Source organism: Dendrobates tinctorius, unplaced genomic scaffold (genome assembly GCF_039654945.1).
Source record: "Dendrobates tinctorius isolate UK_male_01 unplaced genomic scaffold, ASM3965494v1 ptg000232l, whole genome shotgun sequence".
NCBI classification, from domain to species: domain Eukaryota; kingdom Metazoa; phylum Chordata; class Amphibia; order Anura; family Dendrobatidae; genus Dendrobates; species Dendrobates tinctorius.
In genome coordinates this window covers 11,624,158-11,639,353 of record NW_027361899.1, presented here as the reverse complement: position 1 = coordinate 11,639,353, position 15,196 = coordinate 11,624,158, and the positions used below count along the sequence as shown (strand labels likewise).

General features: G+C 43.6%; 1 protein-coding gene across 1 annotated transcript in view; it reads right to left on the bottom strand.

Moving 5' to 3' along the window:
- Nucleotides 1-15,179, bottom strand: part of LOC141060146 (uncharacterized) — a 233,730-nt gene extending 218,551 nt beyond the window's left edge. The window contains 1 exon segment of the mRNA XM_073556425.1: nucleotides 14,987-15,179. Coding sequence (XP_073412526.1) covers nucleotides 14,987-15,094 — 108 coding nt within the window. The 5' untranslated portion in view covers nucleotides 15,095-15,179.
- Between the last annotated feature and the right edge of the window lie 17 nt (nucleotides 15,180-15,196).

The following is a 15,196-nucleotide window of genomic DNA, read 5'->3' as shown; positions in this document are numbered from 1 at the left end:
TTTTAGAAATTCAAGGCTTTCTGGAGTTCTTTCATTCATTTTCATTACCCATTTTTCATCTCTCATGGCTTCCCAGCTCTCACAAAGAAGAGTATCAACTAAAAAAAATGGACTCTTCAAGCTGAGTTGTTTCAACCATGGTTCTCCATGGATCAGATCCCAATAGACCATTCTTCTTGGAGATACATGCCTCTTCTATGAGTATCAGGGCAGTCCTACCACAAAATTTGAACAATGGAAATCATTTTTCTTTCAGTTTCTCTGGCCTGACCTATAATTTAATGAAACCTACCCCTATGTTATGATCAGCACTAGAGATGAGCGAGTATACTTATTGCTCGGGTGTCCTCCGAGTATTTTGGCGTGCTCGGAGATTTCGTTTTCGTCGTCTCAGCTGCATGATTTGCGACTTGTAGACAGGCTGAATACATGTGGGACTTCCCTAACAAACAAGTATTCCACACATGTATTCAAGCTGTCTAGCATCCGCAAATCATGCAGCTGAGAAAAGGAAAACTAAATCTCCGAGCACGCCAAAATACTCGGAGGAAACCCAAGCATGCTCGGGAAAACCCGACCAACCAGTATACTCGCTCATCACTAATCAGCACATAAAAAGTTGACCAGATTGCAAAACAAATGTCTCAATTATTGTTGGGACTTTGCTTTTCCAATTCCCCATCAAAATAGTTGCAAGTCCCTTGCACCTTTGTAAACCTTTCCTCCTTTGAACCGACTTGACCAGCTGGCCCCCATCACTTAAATGTCTGACCTTCACCACCTCTCGCATCTGGATTCAGTTTTGCATGATGAGTCTTGACAGCTGAAGGATGTTAAATTCCACCTGGTCCTGGTTACATGTCTTAGCCCGTTGCAATAGATTCTAGTCTGTCATTTGACTTTTTCAATCAATACTTCAATTTTTCTCACAGTTATAAAAAAAAAATAGATACTATTAATATCTTCTTTAAAAGAACCTGACCACGTGATACATATTATACATAACCAGAAACATAATAAATAACAAAATGGTCGCTTTTAATAATTTATAAAAAAAAAAAAAAAAAAGTACATTATCCTCATCTTGTATGAACAAAAGAGAATGATCATTGCAATGGAAAACTGAATACAAAATTGATAAAAGAAGGATCTGAAATACGTGAATTCATATACTCTGTAATGTAAATTGAATTGTCACAAACCAATAAGACGAGATCTTGGAAAACTGGGGCCCATGGGCCACATCTATCCTTTGGCTGTTCTGGTATAGCCCAAGGATCAGGACCGCGGGCTGAGAGTGGCATGTATGAATCACTGGCTGTATGATTTGAGCTATATATGTTTTGCTCTCAGTCAGAGGAAGGTCAAGCGCATGGGTGACTAGTCGAAAAGGTAGGTCCACGACAGTTTCTCTGAGCCCATTGCCAATGACTGACACGTCACTCTATGCATGCAGGGAGAAACCTGTCAATCATTGGGAGTGGGCAGAAGTTGCCGAGAAAACGGCAGCTTATAAGATATGTCTCTGAAATGTCACAACGCTTCACAGTCAAACGTGTATGTTTGAAATTATAGAGCCAATGTATGTTACATGCTGCCCGTGGATCGGGTGTTAGGTATGATCTGCCAGGTTTCCTTTAATTGAAAAAAACAGAGACAACACTATTGGACTCTGTCTTAAAACATTAAACATTGAAGTTTATTGAAAAATCCACAAATCCATACAAATCTGTAGGGTAATGAACTGCAAACGGGTTTCAGACAAAGTCCTTATTCATTGGCTTAAGAAGCAAGGTTATGTTCCATCTCTTATTGGGAAGTCATTCTTATTGTGGGGACAACCCTTTATTTCCCTTTCTGTCCCGTAATCTGCTTTAGTTGCAGCATTCGAATGATGGAGATGACCCATCTACGTCGTTGGAGAAAAGCAAAAGAATTATAACTAATGTCCTGCTCCAGAAGCAGGCACTGTGGCAGTGGCTATATGATCAATAGATCAGCACAGACCTTTTTAGGACTTCTGCTCGCACCATTCTAAAAGATTTGAGATAAATACTAGAAGATATAGCCAAATGGTCCATCAAAGAAGCTCAGTCAATTCAAATATTTCCAACAAGCTTAAAATTAAAACGCTTCCTCCTATTTGTGAATTCTCTCATGTCTAACAAGATCCGATTTGTTGGAAAAACGTTTCCCACATTCTGAACATGAGAACGGCTTCTCCCCTGTGTGAGTTTTCTGATGTCTAACAAGACCAAATTTGTGGAGAAAACATTTTCCACATTCAAAACATGAAAACGGTTTCTTCCCTGTGTGACTTTTCAGATGTCTAACAAGATTAAATTTGTGGACAAAACATTTCCCACATTCTGAACATGAAAATGGCTTCTCCCCGGTGTGATTTATCTTATAATGTTGAGCAAGATCAGATTTATTGCTATAACACTTTGTACATTCTGAACAAGAATATGGCTTCTCCCCTGAGTGAGTTATATAATGATGATGAGCAAGACCAGATTTAGTGCTATAACATTTCCCACATTCTGAACATGAAAATGGCTTCTCCCCTGTGTGAGTTCTTAGATGCTCCACAAGATATGACTTGTAACTAAAATACTTCCCACATTCAAGACATGAAAATTGCTTTTCAGCTGTGTGAGTCAACAGGTTATGTCTAGAAAGAGCAGATTTCTGGCTGAAATATTTTCCACATTCTAAACATGCAAATGGTTTCTCCCCTGTGTGAATTCTTAAGTGGTCTGCAAGATATGATTTGGTGCTAAAATACTTCCTGCATTCAGGGCATGAAAATGGCTTCTCACCTGTGTGAGATCTCTGATGTTTAACAAGACCCGTTTTGTTGCTATAACATTTCCCACATTCTGAACATGAATACGGCTTCTCCCCTGTGTGACTTTTTAGATGTTCCAGAAGAACTGATCTCTTGCCAAAACATTTCGCACATTCTGAACATGAAAATGGTTTCTCCCCTGTGTGAATTCTTATATGTTCCAAAAGAACTGCTTTATGACTGAAACTTTTCCCACATTCAGAACATGGAAACGGCCTCTCTCCTGTGTGAGTCCTTTTATGTTTAACCAGACCCGTTAGCTGGCAAAAACTTTTTCCACATTCTGAACATAAAAATGGCTTGTATCCTGTGTGAATTTTTTGATGTTCTGTAAGAGCTGACTTCTTTCTAAAACACTTCCCACATTCTGAACATAAAAATGGACGTTCTTCTTTGAAAACTGTCTCTTGCCAAAAAAGATTTGATTTATTTGTTAAATGTTTTTCACTTGGAAATATTTCATTCTGTCGATGTCTAGTTCTTTGTTGACCAATCAGCGACTGATTAAATGAAGGCTTCTTGTGATCAATCGTATCACTGGACAGATCTCTGTCCTGAAAGATTATGGACACATTTTGATCTTCTGAATAATCTTGTGTGGTATCGTTATCGGTTACTTCATAATAGGGAGATACATAGTAATGTCCATTGAAGCCACCCATGCAATATTCACCTGGAAAAGGAAACAAACAATTCTTATTTTCCCAAACCAATTTTTTTTAATTTTTTTTAAATTCTAAACAATTCTATATTCCTCTACATCCCTGGTACGGATAGGGCAGCTTGGAATTTATAACTAGAAGCTAAACATATAGAACAACCCCAAAGCTGGGTGATTATCCTTCTTTTTAAAAACTTATAATTAAAAGAATACTATACTATATGCATAAATAAATATAATTTTATTAACTACAATCAATTATGTGCCCAAAAATTGGAGAAAATAGGACTAAAAACACCCCGACAATACTTAAAAAAAGGAAAAGGCAGTGTGGTCACTGATATATCATTTTAATGCACTGCTGCGGCGACCAAAAAAATGTAATTCTGGCTTTTTGAACTTTTTTCTTGTTACACCGTTTACCGATCGGGTTCTTTTTTTTATATTGATAGATCGGATGATTCTGAACACGGCGATACCAAATATGTGTATATTTGATATTTTTATTGTTTTATTTTCAATGGTGTGAATGGGGGGGGGTGATTTGAACTTTTATATATTTTTTATTTTTTTAATAATTTTTAAAAACTTTTTTTTTTTTTTTTACTTTGTGCATGCTTCCTGATTGGCTCTGCTACATACAGGCGATGATCAGATCGCCTGTATGTAGAAGAAATGCTCACTTGCTATGAACGCCGACCACCGGGCAACGCACATAGCAATCTGGCTATGACAACCATAGAGGTCTGCTGGAGACCTCTGGTTGTTATGCCGATCCATTGGTGACCCGCGATCACGTGATGGGGTCAGCGATGGGCGGGATTTCCCGGAGCACTTTATCAGTTTAACAGCCGTGGGTGGATCGCGATACCACCAGCGGCTGATAGCACGTCAGCTGTATATATCAGCTGTCATGTGCCCGGAAAACCCGCACCAAACAGGGCGAGTCCGACATCAGTGTACTATTACGCCTGATGTCGGAAAGGGGCTAAACAGATAATAAAACAAAGCCAGAGTTGCTGTTATCTGTGCACCTTCCTTCCCTCCTAAAAATGAAATAAAAAGCGATCAGAAAATCATGTTTATTGCAAAATAGTGCCAAAAAAAAAAACTACATCCTGCTCAATATAACACAATAATCTAACAATAATAAATAAAATATAACAATTTATTATTTATAAAAAAAAAAAAGATTTTGCTGCACAAACATAATAAAACAGCAACACCCTGACCTAGAACTTTATTATGTTATTTCCCTTGTGAAGATTTCAAGCGTTCTCATTTTTATTTCTTATACACATTGTAATATGGGAAAGAAAAAAAAAACTTTTCCAAGAATTAGAAAAAAATAAAATAAATTTAACTCAAAAACAATAGATAATTTTCTCTTTAAAGGGTTGTTCACAACATTTAAAGTTATCACTTATCCACAGCTCCATTCGTTCTCCGAGGGACCATTGGTGACAGCCGACGACAGCGGATCATGAGGAAGACATTTGTCCGGACTTTCCATAATTGATTCCAGTAATGAAGACATTTATAGGAAAAGCTCTTACCGGTCACTGATATCGTTGTGGGGGTTTCAGGTCCACTTGTTGGTCCACCAAAAGTTTCCTGCAAGAATCCCACATTATAGAAATGAGAAAAAGGAAAAAAGAAACCCTGGTTCATCATATATTGAGATGAAGGTAAAACTCCTAGAAGGCAAGAACCGGTAAGTCAATCACTTGACGATGGGGCAGCATTAACATACAACATCGTAATTTACATAATCAGTTATTTCCTTGTGTGAAGTGATCTTGGTCTATGGTGAACTGGACACTGAGCTCAGTAACACCAGTTCTTACATTACTCAGTAATGTCACCACTTTTACAGTAAAGAAGCCTTTAATCATCACAGGAGATTGAATCTTCCTTCCTCCAATGCTCATCATGTCCTCCCCTTAGGACTCTTTTTTTAAGACAGGCTTGCTCATCTAATCCAACCACACAGAAAAGCTGATGTAGCACAAACTGCTGAAAAGGTCTGTGCTGGCTATAACAGAAAGGTGTCAGAGCTCACAGAGCCTTGCGGCTCTGATAGAAAGGTGTCAGGACATGCAGAGCATCACAGCTATGATAGAAAGGTGTCAGGACAAGCAGAGCATCGCAGCTATGATAGAAAGGTGTCAGGACACGCAGAGCATCGCAGCTATGATAGAAAGGTGTCAGGATAAGCAGAGCATCGCAGCTATGATAGAAAGGTGTCAGGACACGCATAGCATCGCAGCTATGATAGAAAGGTGTCAGGACAAGCAGCATTGCAGCTATGATAGAAAGGTGTCAGGACACGCAGAGCATCGCAGCTATGATAGAAAGGTGTAAGGACACAGAGCATCGCAGCTATGATAGAAAGGTGTCAGGTTACGCAGAGCATCGCAGCTATGATAGAAAGGTGTCAGGACACAGAGCATCGCAGCTATGATAGAAAGAGGTCAGGACACAGAGCATCACAGCTATGATAGAAAGGTATCAGGACATGCAGAGCATCGCAGCTATGATAGAAAGGTGTCAGGACATGCAGAGCATCGCAGCTATGATAGAAAGGTGTAAGGACACAGAGCATCGCAGCTATGATAGAAAGAGGTCAGGACACAGAGCATCACAGCTATGATAGAAAGGTGTCAGGACACAGAGCATCGCAGCTATGATAGAAAGGTGTCAGGACATGCAGAGCATCACAGCTATGATAGAAAGGTGTCAGGACAAGCAGAGCATCGCAGCTATGATAGAAAGGTGTCAGGACACGCAGAGCATCGCAGCTATGATAGAAAGGTGTCAGGACAAGCAGAGCATCCCAGCTATGATAGAAAGGTGTCAGGACACGCAGAGCATCGCAGCTATGATAGAAAGGTGTCAGGACAAGCAGCATTGCAGCTATGATAGAAAGGTGTCAGGACAAGCAGCATTGCAGCTATGATAGAAAGGTGTCAGGACACGCAGAGCATCACTGCTATGATAGAAAGGTATCAGGACATGCAGAGCATCGCAGCTATGATAGAAAGGTGTCAGGACACGCAGAGCATCACAGCTATGATAGAAAGGTGTCAGGACACGCAGAGCATCGCAGCTATGATAGAAAGGTGTCAGGACACGCAGAGCATCGCAGCTATGATAGAAAGGTGTAAGAACACAGAGCATCGCAGATATGATAGAAAGAGGTCAGGACACAGAGCATCACAGCTATGATAGAAAGGTGTCAGGACACAGAGCATCACAGCTATGATAGAAAGGTGTCAGGACACGCAGAGCATCGCAGCTATGATAGAAAAGTGTAAGGACACAGAGCATCGCAGCTATGATAGAAAGAGGTCAGGACACAGAGCATCACAGCTATGATAGAAAGGTGTCAGGACACGCAGAGCATCGCAGCTATGATAGAAAGGTGTCAGGACAAGCAGAGCATCACAGCTATGATAGAAAGGTGTCAGGACACAGAGCATCGCAGCTATGATAGAAAGGTGTCAGGACATGCAGAGCATCACAGCTATGATAGAAAGGTGTCAGGACAAGCAGAGCATCGCAGCTATGATAGAAAGGTGTCAGGACACGCAGAGCATCGCAGCTATGATAGAAAGGTGTCAGGACACGCAGAGCATCACAGCTATGATAGAAAGGTGTCAGGACACGCAGAGCATCGCAGCTATGATAGAAAGGTGTCAGGATAAGCAGAGCATCGCAGCTATGATAGAAAGGTGTCAGGACACGCATAGCATCGCAGCTATGATAGAAAGGTGTCAGGACAAGCAGCATTGCAGCTATGATAGAAAGGTGTCAGGACACGCAGAGCATCGCAGCTATGATAGAAAGGTGTCAGGACACAGAGCATCGCAGCTATGATAGAAAGGTGTCAGGTTACGCAGAGCATCGCAGCTATGATAGAAAGGTGTCAGGACACAGAGCATCGCAGCTATGATAGAAAGAGGTCAGGACACAGAGCATCACAGCTATGATAGAAAGGTATCAGGACATGCAGAGCATCGCAGCTATGATAGAAAGGTGTCAGGACATGCAGAGCATCGCAGCTATGATAGAAAGGTGTAAGGACACAGAGCATCGCAGCTATGATAGAAAGAGGTCAGGACACAGAGCATCACAGCTATGATAGAAAGGTGTCAGGACACAGAGCATCGCAGCTATGATAGAAAGGTGTCAGGACATGCAGAGCATCACAGCTATGATAGAAAGGTGTCAGGACAAGCAGAGCATCGCAGCTATGATAGAAAGGTGTCAGGACACGCAGAGCATCGCAGCTATGATAGAAAGGTGTCAGGACAAGCAGAGCATCCCAGCTATGATAGAAAGGTGTCAGGACACGCAGAGCATCGCAGCTATGATAGAAAGGTGTCAGGACAAGCAGCATTGCAGCTATGATAGAAAGGTGTCAGGACAAGCAGCATTGCAGCTATGATAGAAAGGTGTCAGGACACGCAGAGCATCGCAGCTATGATAGAAAGGTGTAAGGACACAGAGCATCGCAGCTATGATAGAAAGGTGTCAGGACACGCAGAGCATCGCAGCTATGATAGAAAGGTGTCAGGACACAGAGCATCACAGCTATGATAGAAAGAGGTCAGGACACAGAGCATCACTGCTATGATAGAAAGGTATCAGGACATGCAGAGCATCGCAGCTATGATAGAAAGGTGTCAGGACACGCAGAGCATCACAGCTATGATAGAAAGGTGTCAGGACACGCAGAGCATCTCAGCTATGATAGAAAGGTGTCAGGACACGCAGAGCATCGCAGCTATGATAGAAAGGTGTAAGAACACAGAGCATCGCAGATATGGTAGAAAGAGGTCAGGACACAGCATCACAGCTATGATAGAAAGGTGTCAGGACACAGAGCATCACAGCTATGATAGAAAGGTGTCAGGACACGCAGAGCATCGCAGCTATGATAGAAAAGTGTAAGGACACAGAGCATCGCAGCTATGATAGAAAGAGGTCAGGACACAGAGCATCACAACTATGATAGAAAGGTGTCAGGACACGCAGAGCATCGCAGCTATGATAGAAAGGTGTCAGGACAAGCAGAGCATCACAGCTATGATAGAAAGGTGTCAGGACAAGCAGAGCATCGCAGCTATGATAGAAAGGTGTAAGGACACAGAGCATCGCAGCTATGATAGAAAGAGGTCAGGACACAGAGCATCACAGCTATGATAGAAAGGTGTCAAGACACGCAGAGCATCGCAGCTATGATAGAAAGGTGTCAGGACAAGCAGAGCATCACAGCTATGATAGAAAGGTGTCAGGACAAGCAGAGCATCGCAGCTATGATATAAAGGTGTCAGGACACGCAGAGCATCGCAGCTATGATAGAAAGGTGTCAGGACACGCAGAGCATCACAGCTATGATAGAAAGGTGTCAGGAGAAGCAGAGCATCACAGCTATGATAGTAAGGTGTCAGGACACGCAGAGCATCGCAGCTATGATAGAAAGGTGTCAGGACACACAGAGCATCGCAGCTATGATAGAAAGGTGTAAGGACACAGAGCATCGCAGCTATGATAGAAAGGTGTCAGGACACGCAGAGCATTGCAGCTATGATAGAAAGGTGTCAGGACACAGAGCATCGCAGCTATGATAGAAAAGTGTCAGGACACAGAGCATCGCAGCTATGATAGAAAGAGGTCAGGACACAGAGCATCACAGCTATGATAGAAAGGTGTCAGGACATGCAGAGCATCGCAGCTATGATAGAAAGGTGTCAGGACACAGAGCATCGCAGCTATGATAGAAAGAGGTCAGGACACAGAGCATCACAGCTATGATAGAAAGGTATCAGGACACGCAGAGCATCGCAGCTATGATAGAAAGGTGTCAGGACACGCAGAGCATCACAGCTATGATAGAAAGGTGTCAGGACACGCAGAGCATCGCAGCTATGATAGAAAGGTGTCAGGACACGCAGAGCATCGCAGCTATGATAGAAAGGTGTAAGAACACAGAGCATCGCAGATATGATAGAAAGAGGTCAGGACACAGAGCATCACAGCTATGATAGAAAGGTGTCAGGACACAGAGCATCACAGCTATGATAGAAAGGTGTAAGGACACAGAGCATCGCAGCTATGATAGAAAGAGGTCAGGACACAGAGCATCACAGCTATGATAGAAAGGTGTCAGGACACGCAGAGCATCGCAGCTATGATAGAAAGGTGTCAGGACAAGCAGAGCATCACAGCTATGATAGAAAGGTGTCAGGACACGCAGAGCATCGCAGCTATGATAGAAAGGTGTAAGGACACAGAGCATCGCAGCTATGATAGAAAGAGGTCAGGACACAGAGCATCACAGCTATGATAGAAAGGTGTCAGGACACTCAGAGCATCGCAGCTATGATAGAAAGGTGTCAGGACAAGCAGAGCATCACAGCTATGATAGAAAGGTGTCAGGACAAGCAGAGCATCGCAGCTATGATAGAAAGGTGTCAGGACACGCAGAGCATCGCAGCTATGATAGAAAGGTGTCAGGACACGCAGAGCATCACAGCTATGATAGAAGGTGTCAGGAGAAGCAGAGCATCACAGATATGATAGAAAGGTGTCAGGACACGCAGAGCATCGCAGCTATGATAGAAAGGTGTCAGGACACGCAGAGCATCGCAGCTATGATAGAAAGGTGTCAGTACAAGCAGCATTGCAGCTATGATAGAAAGGTGTCAGGACACACAGAGCATCGCAGCTATGATAGAAAGGTGTAAGGACACAGAGCATCGCAGCTATGATAGAAAGGTGTCAGGACACGCAGAGCATCGCAGCTATGATAGAAAGGTGTCAGGACACAGAGCATCGCAGCTATGATAGAAAAGTGTCAGGACACAGAGCATCGCAGCTATGATAGAAAGAGGTCAGGACACAGAGCATCACAGCTATGATAGAAAGGTGTTAGGACATGCAGAGCATCGCAGCTATGATAGAAAGGTGTCAGGACACAGAGCATCGCAGCTATGATAGAAAGACGTCAGGACACAGAGCATCACAGCTATGATAGAAAGGTGTCAGGACACGCAGAGCATCACAGCTATGATAGAAAGGTGTCAGGACACGCAGAGCATCGCAGCTATGATAGAAAGGTGTCAGGACACGCAGAGCATCGCAGCTATGATAGAAAGGTGTCAGGACACAGAGCATCGCAGCTATGATAGAAAGGTGTAAAGACACAGAGCATCGCAGCTATGATAGAAAGAGGTCAGGACACAGAGCATCACAGCAATGATAGAAAGGTGTCAGGACACGCAGTGCATCGCAGCTATGATAGAAAGGTGTCAGGACACGCAGAGCATCGCAGCTATGATAGAAAGGTGTAAGGACACAGAGCATCGCAGCTATGATAGAAAGAGGTCAGGACACAGAGCATCACAGCTATGACAGAAAGGTGTCAGGACATGCAGAGCATCACAGCTATGATACAAAGGTGTCAGAACACGCAGAGCATCGCAGCTATGATAGAAAGGTGTCAGGACACGCAGAGCATCGTAGCTATAATAGAAAGGGGTCAGGACACAGAGCATCGCAGCTCTGATAGAAAGGAGTCAGGACACACAGAGCATCGCAGTGATGATAGAAAGGGGTCAGAGCCCAAAGAGCCTCACAGCTGTGATAGAAAGGTGTCAGAGCCCAGAGAGCATTGCAGCTATGATAGAAGGGTGTCAGTACAAGCAAGGACTAACAACTGAGATAGAAAGCAGTAAGAATCCAAAGGTTAATTATATCAACAAAATAGAAAAGGGCTCTTCATATAAAGCAGAAAAACAAAATTCCCATATATGAATAAATACAGGCCGATAAGAGAGATCCCAAAAATATTCAGAGATAAAATAATAAATTTTATTTCACAATATTTAAAAACCTCTTACATAAAAAAGCAGAAATGCCGTTAGTGGACGCCGAGCACAAAATATCAGTGGAGGTCAGAGGAGTATCACATAGGGTATAAAGTGGGTAGCTGCAAGGGGGTAAAGGTACAATGACCCCCCTATAACAGATCAACAACTACAGAGTATAAAATAATAAGATTCAATATACAGGTGCAGCTCACAAAATAAGAATATTTTGTACCACCTCAAAAAAGCCACTGACTTAATGGCAGACCTACAGGGTAAATTAAATAGTCATCAGGCAAATACAAAATAAGGCAGGTACATAATCCATCTATACATTCCCTCTTAATGGAAATGAGGGCTGGCCACGTCAGAAAGGAGATACTGATGGTAGCCACCATATATCATGTGTGTAAACTTGGCGCCAAAATGTATTAATGCTATGAATTTCATGCTATGCTATGCTATTTCATCCATTTTAAGTTTATGCTTAGAACATACAACACTGCCCTTCACCTCTCCAAACAAACCTATTTCAACACCCTCATCACCTCACTGTCCAATAACCCGAAACGTCTCTTTGACACTTTTCATTCTCTACTCAACCCAAGAGTACAGGCCCCAACCACGGAGCTCCGAGATGACGATCTGGCCAATTACTTCAAAGAAAAAATTGACCAGATCCGACAGGAAATTATCTCCCAATCACCTCATACCATGCACTGTCCTCCCTCCCCCACTGCATCTAACTCACTCTCTGATTTTGAACCAGTCACAGAAGAAGAAGTAAGCAGGCTCCTTGCATCTTCTCGCCCAACTACTTGCACCAGTGACCCATTTCCGTCACATCTCCTCCAGTCCCTATCCCCTGCTGTGACCCCTCACCTAACTAAAATATTTAACCTCTCTCTCTCTTCTGGTATTTTTCCCTCCTCATTTAAGCATGCCATCATACATCCACTACTTAAAAAACCATCCCTCGACCAAAACTGTGCCGCTAACTATAGACCTGTCTCTAATCTTCCCTTCATCTCTAAACTCCTGGAACGCCTGGTCCACTCCCGTCTTATCCGCTATCTCTCAGAAAACTCTGTTCTCGACCCTCTCCAATCCGGTTTCCGCTCTTTACACTCCACTGAAACTGCCCTCACTAAAGTCTCTAATGATCTACTAACAGCTAAATCAAATGGTCATTACTCCATGCTAATTCTCTTGGATCTCTCTGCAGCATTCGACACTGTGGATCATCAGCTCCTCCTCACTATGCTCCGTTCCATTGGCCTCAAGGATACCGTTCTCTCCTGGTTCTCCTCCTATCTCTCCGACCGCTCCTTTACTGTATCTTTTGCCGGTTCCTCCTCCTCTCATCTTCCCCTTACTGTTGGGGTCCCCCAAGGATCGGTTCTAGGCCCCCTCCTCTTCTCCTTGTACACTGCCCCTATTGGTCAAACAATCAGTAGATTTGGTTTCCAGTACCATCTCTATGCTGATGACACCCAATTATACGCTTCTTCTCCTGACATCAAGCCAGCCTTTCTAGAAAACATCGGCGATTGTCTAAACGCTGTGTCTAATATCATGTCCTCACTATATCTGAAACTGAACCTGTCAAAGACTGAACTCCTGGTGTTTCCTCCCGCTACTAATGTACCTATACCCGACATTGCCATTTCTGTGTGTGGTTCCACTATTACTCCCCAGCAACATGCCCGCTGTCTTGGGGTCATACTTGATTCCGAGCTTTCCTTTGCCCCCCACATTCGATCACTGGCTTGCTCTTGTTATCTGCACGTCAAAAACATTTCTAGAATTCGACCTTTTCTTACTTTTGACTCTGCAAAAACTCTTACTGTTTGTCTTATTCATTCTCGTCTCGACTATTGTAACTCTCTTCTAATCGGTCTCCCTCTTACCAAACTCTCCCCTCTCCAATCTGTCTTGAATGCTGCAGCCAGGATCATATTCCTCACCAATCGTTACACCGATGCCCCTACATTGTGCCAGTCATTACACTGGCTACCCATCCACTCCAGAATTCAGTATAAACTTATTACCCTCACCCACAAAGCCCTCCATGGCTCAGCACCACCCTACATCTCCTCCCTTGTTTCAGTATACCACCCTACCCGCGCCCTCCGTTCTGCTGATGACCTGAGGTTGGTATCCTCAATAGTCAGAACCTCCCACTCCCGTCTCCAAGACTTTACACGTGCTGCGCCAATTCTTTGGAATGCACTTCCCAGGTCAATACGATTAGTCCCCAATCCCCACAATTTTAAGCGTGCCCTGAAAACGCATTTATTCAGACTGGCCTAACGCCTCAACACATTAACCTAATCTATCCCGCTTTACCATAACCAGATTTCCCGCATCATGTTCCCACATGCTTTATGCATCCATTAGCCCTCTGTGTCTGTACTGTTACACACTTAACATTATGGCTGGTCCATACAATCAGGGCAACTGTTACCACCCACCTCTCGTGTCTACCTCTTTCCTCATAGACTGTAAGCTTGCGAGCAGGGCCCTCATTCCTCTTGGTATTTGTTATAATCTACTGTATGTGATTATTGTTATGCTGTAATGTCTATTGTCTGTACAAATCCCCTCTGAAATGTAAAGTGCTGCGGAATATGTCGGCGCTATAAAAATAAAATTTATTATTATTATGAAACATATATTACATGTAGGGGATAAATCAGCCATGAAGAGTGTGATTCAGGCATCCCATCAGCCCGACGCGCGTTTAACCATTGACATACATCATTAATGAGATTCCCTATAAACAATTTATTTTTACAGCACCTTTTCGCCTTTATATGTACCTGTCACGTTAAACCCATGATGTAGAAGCCTCTTAACATCAATCTATAGAGGAATTGTAGAAATCTCATCTCATCTACCTGATGATCCCGGGGGACATTTTCCTCCTTCTCTGGCCGATCCTGGGAATATAGAGGACTGGGACATCTCTCCGGGGGATTTCTCGGACTGGATCCATCTATAGGAGATAACCGCAGTGACTGAATACATTGTCTATATGTGATGAGCAGATGATGGGGAATCTAGACGACTCTCAGACCTGTTCTCTACACCCCAGGAAGGTCTCCTCTTACCCGGAGATGTGATGGACCGGTGATCCTCCATCATGGCGTCCTTGTACAGATCCTGGTGTCCTTCTATATACTCCCACTCCTCTATGGAGAAATAGACGGTGACGTCCTGACACCTTATAGGAACCTGACACACACAATGACCCGTCATTAGCAGACCCCTCCCCCGGCGTTACTGTATAATGTCCCAGCATTCCCGGCAGCGCTCACCTCTCCGCTCAGCAGCTCAGTGATCCTATTGGTCAGTTCTAGGATCTTCTGCTCATGGATCAGTGAATGAGGTGGCGGCTCGGTGATGTCACTCGGGGTCCTGCTCCGCCCTCCTGACACACGGGGGGTCACACACTCACCAGACGCCGTCCTCACTACCGTGTGATCCTGTGTAAGGGGAGACGCCGATCACAACACAGATCCCAAGAATCCTTCACCTTTCCCGTCATTTCCCTGCTTTATTCCTAGAGATCAGAGTGATGTGATGTGAAGCTCTCACCTCTCCAGTGATCCAGTAGATTATCTCCAGGGTGAGGTCTAATATCCGAGCCGCCATGTGGTCTCTGTCCTGCTCCATCCTCGGGGGGTCACTGATGGAGAGGACCATCGTCTAATAAAGGGAAATGTTACCGGTGAGCATCCTGTAATACACGGGGACGGTGTACATTTAGAGACTAGAGGACCTTTGAGGACGTCACAGCCATGTCAT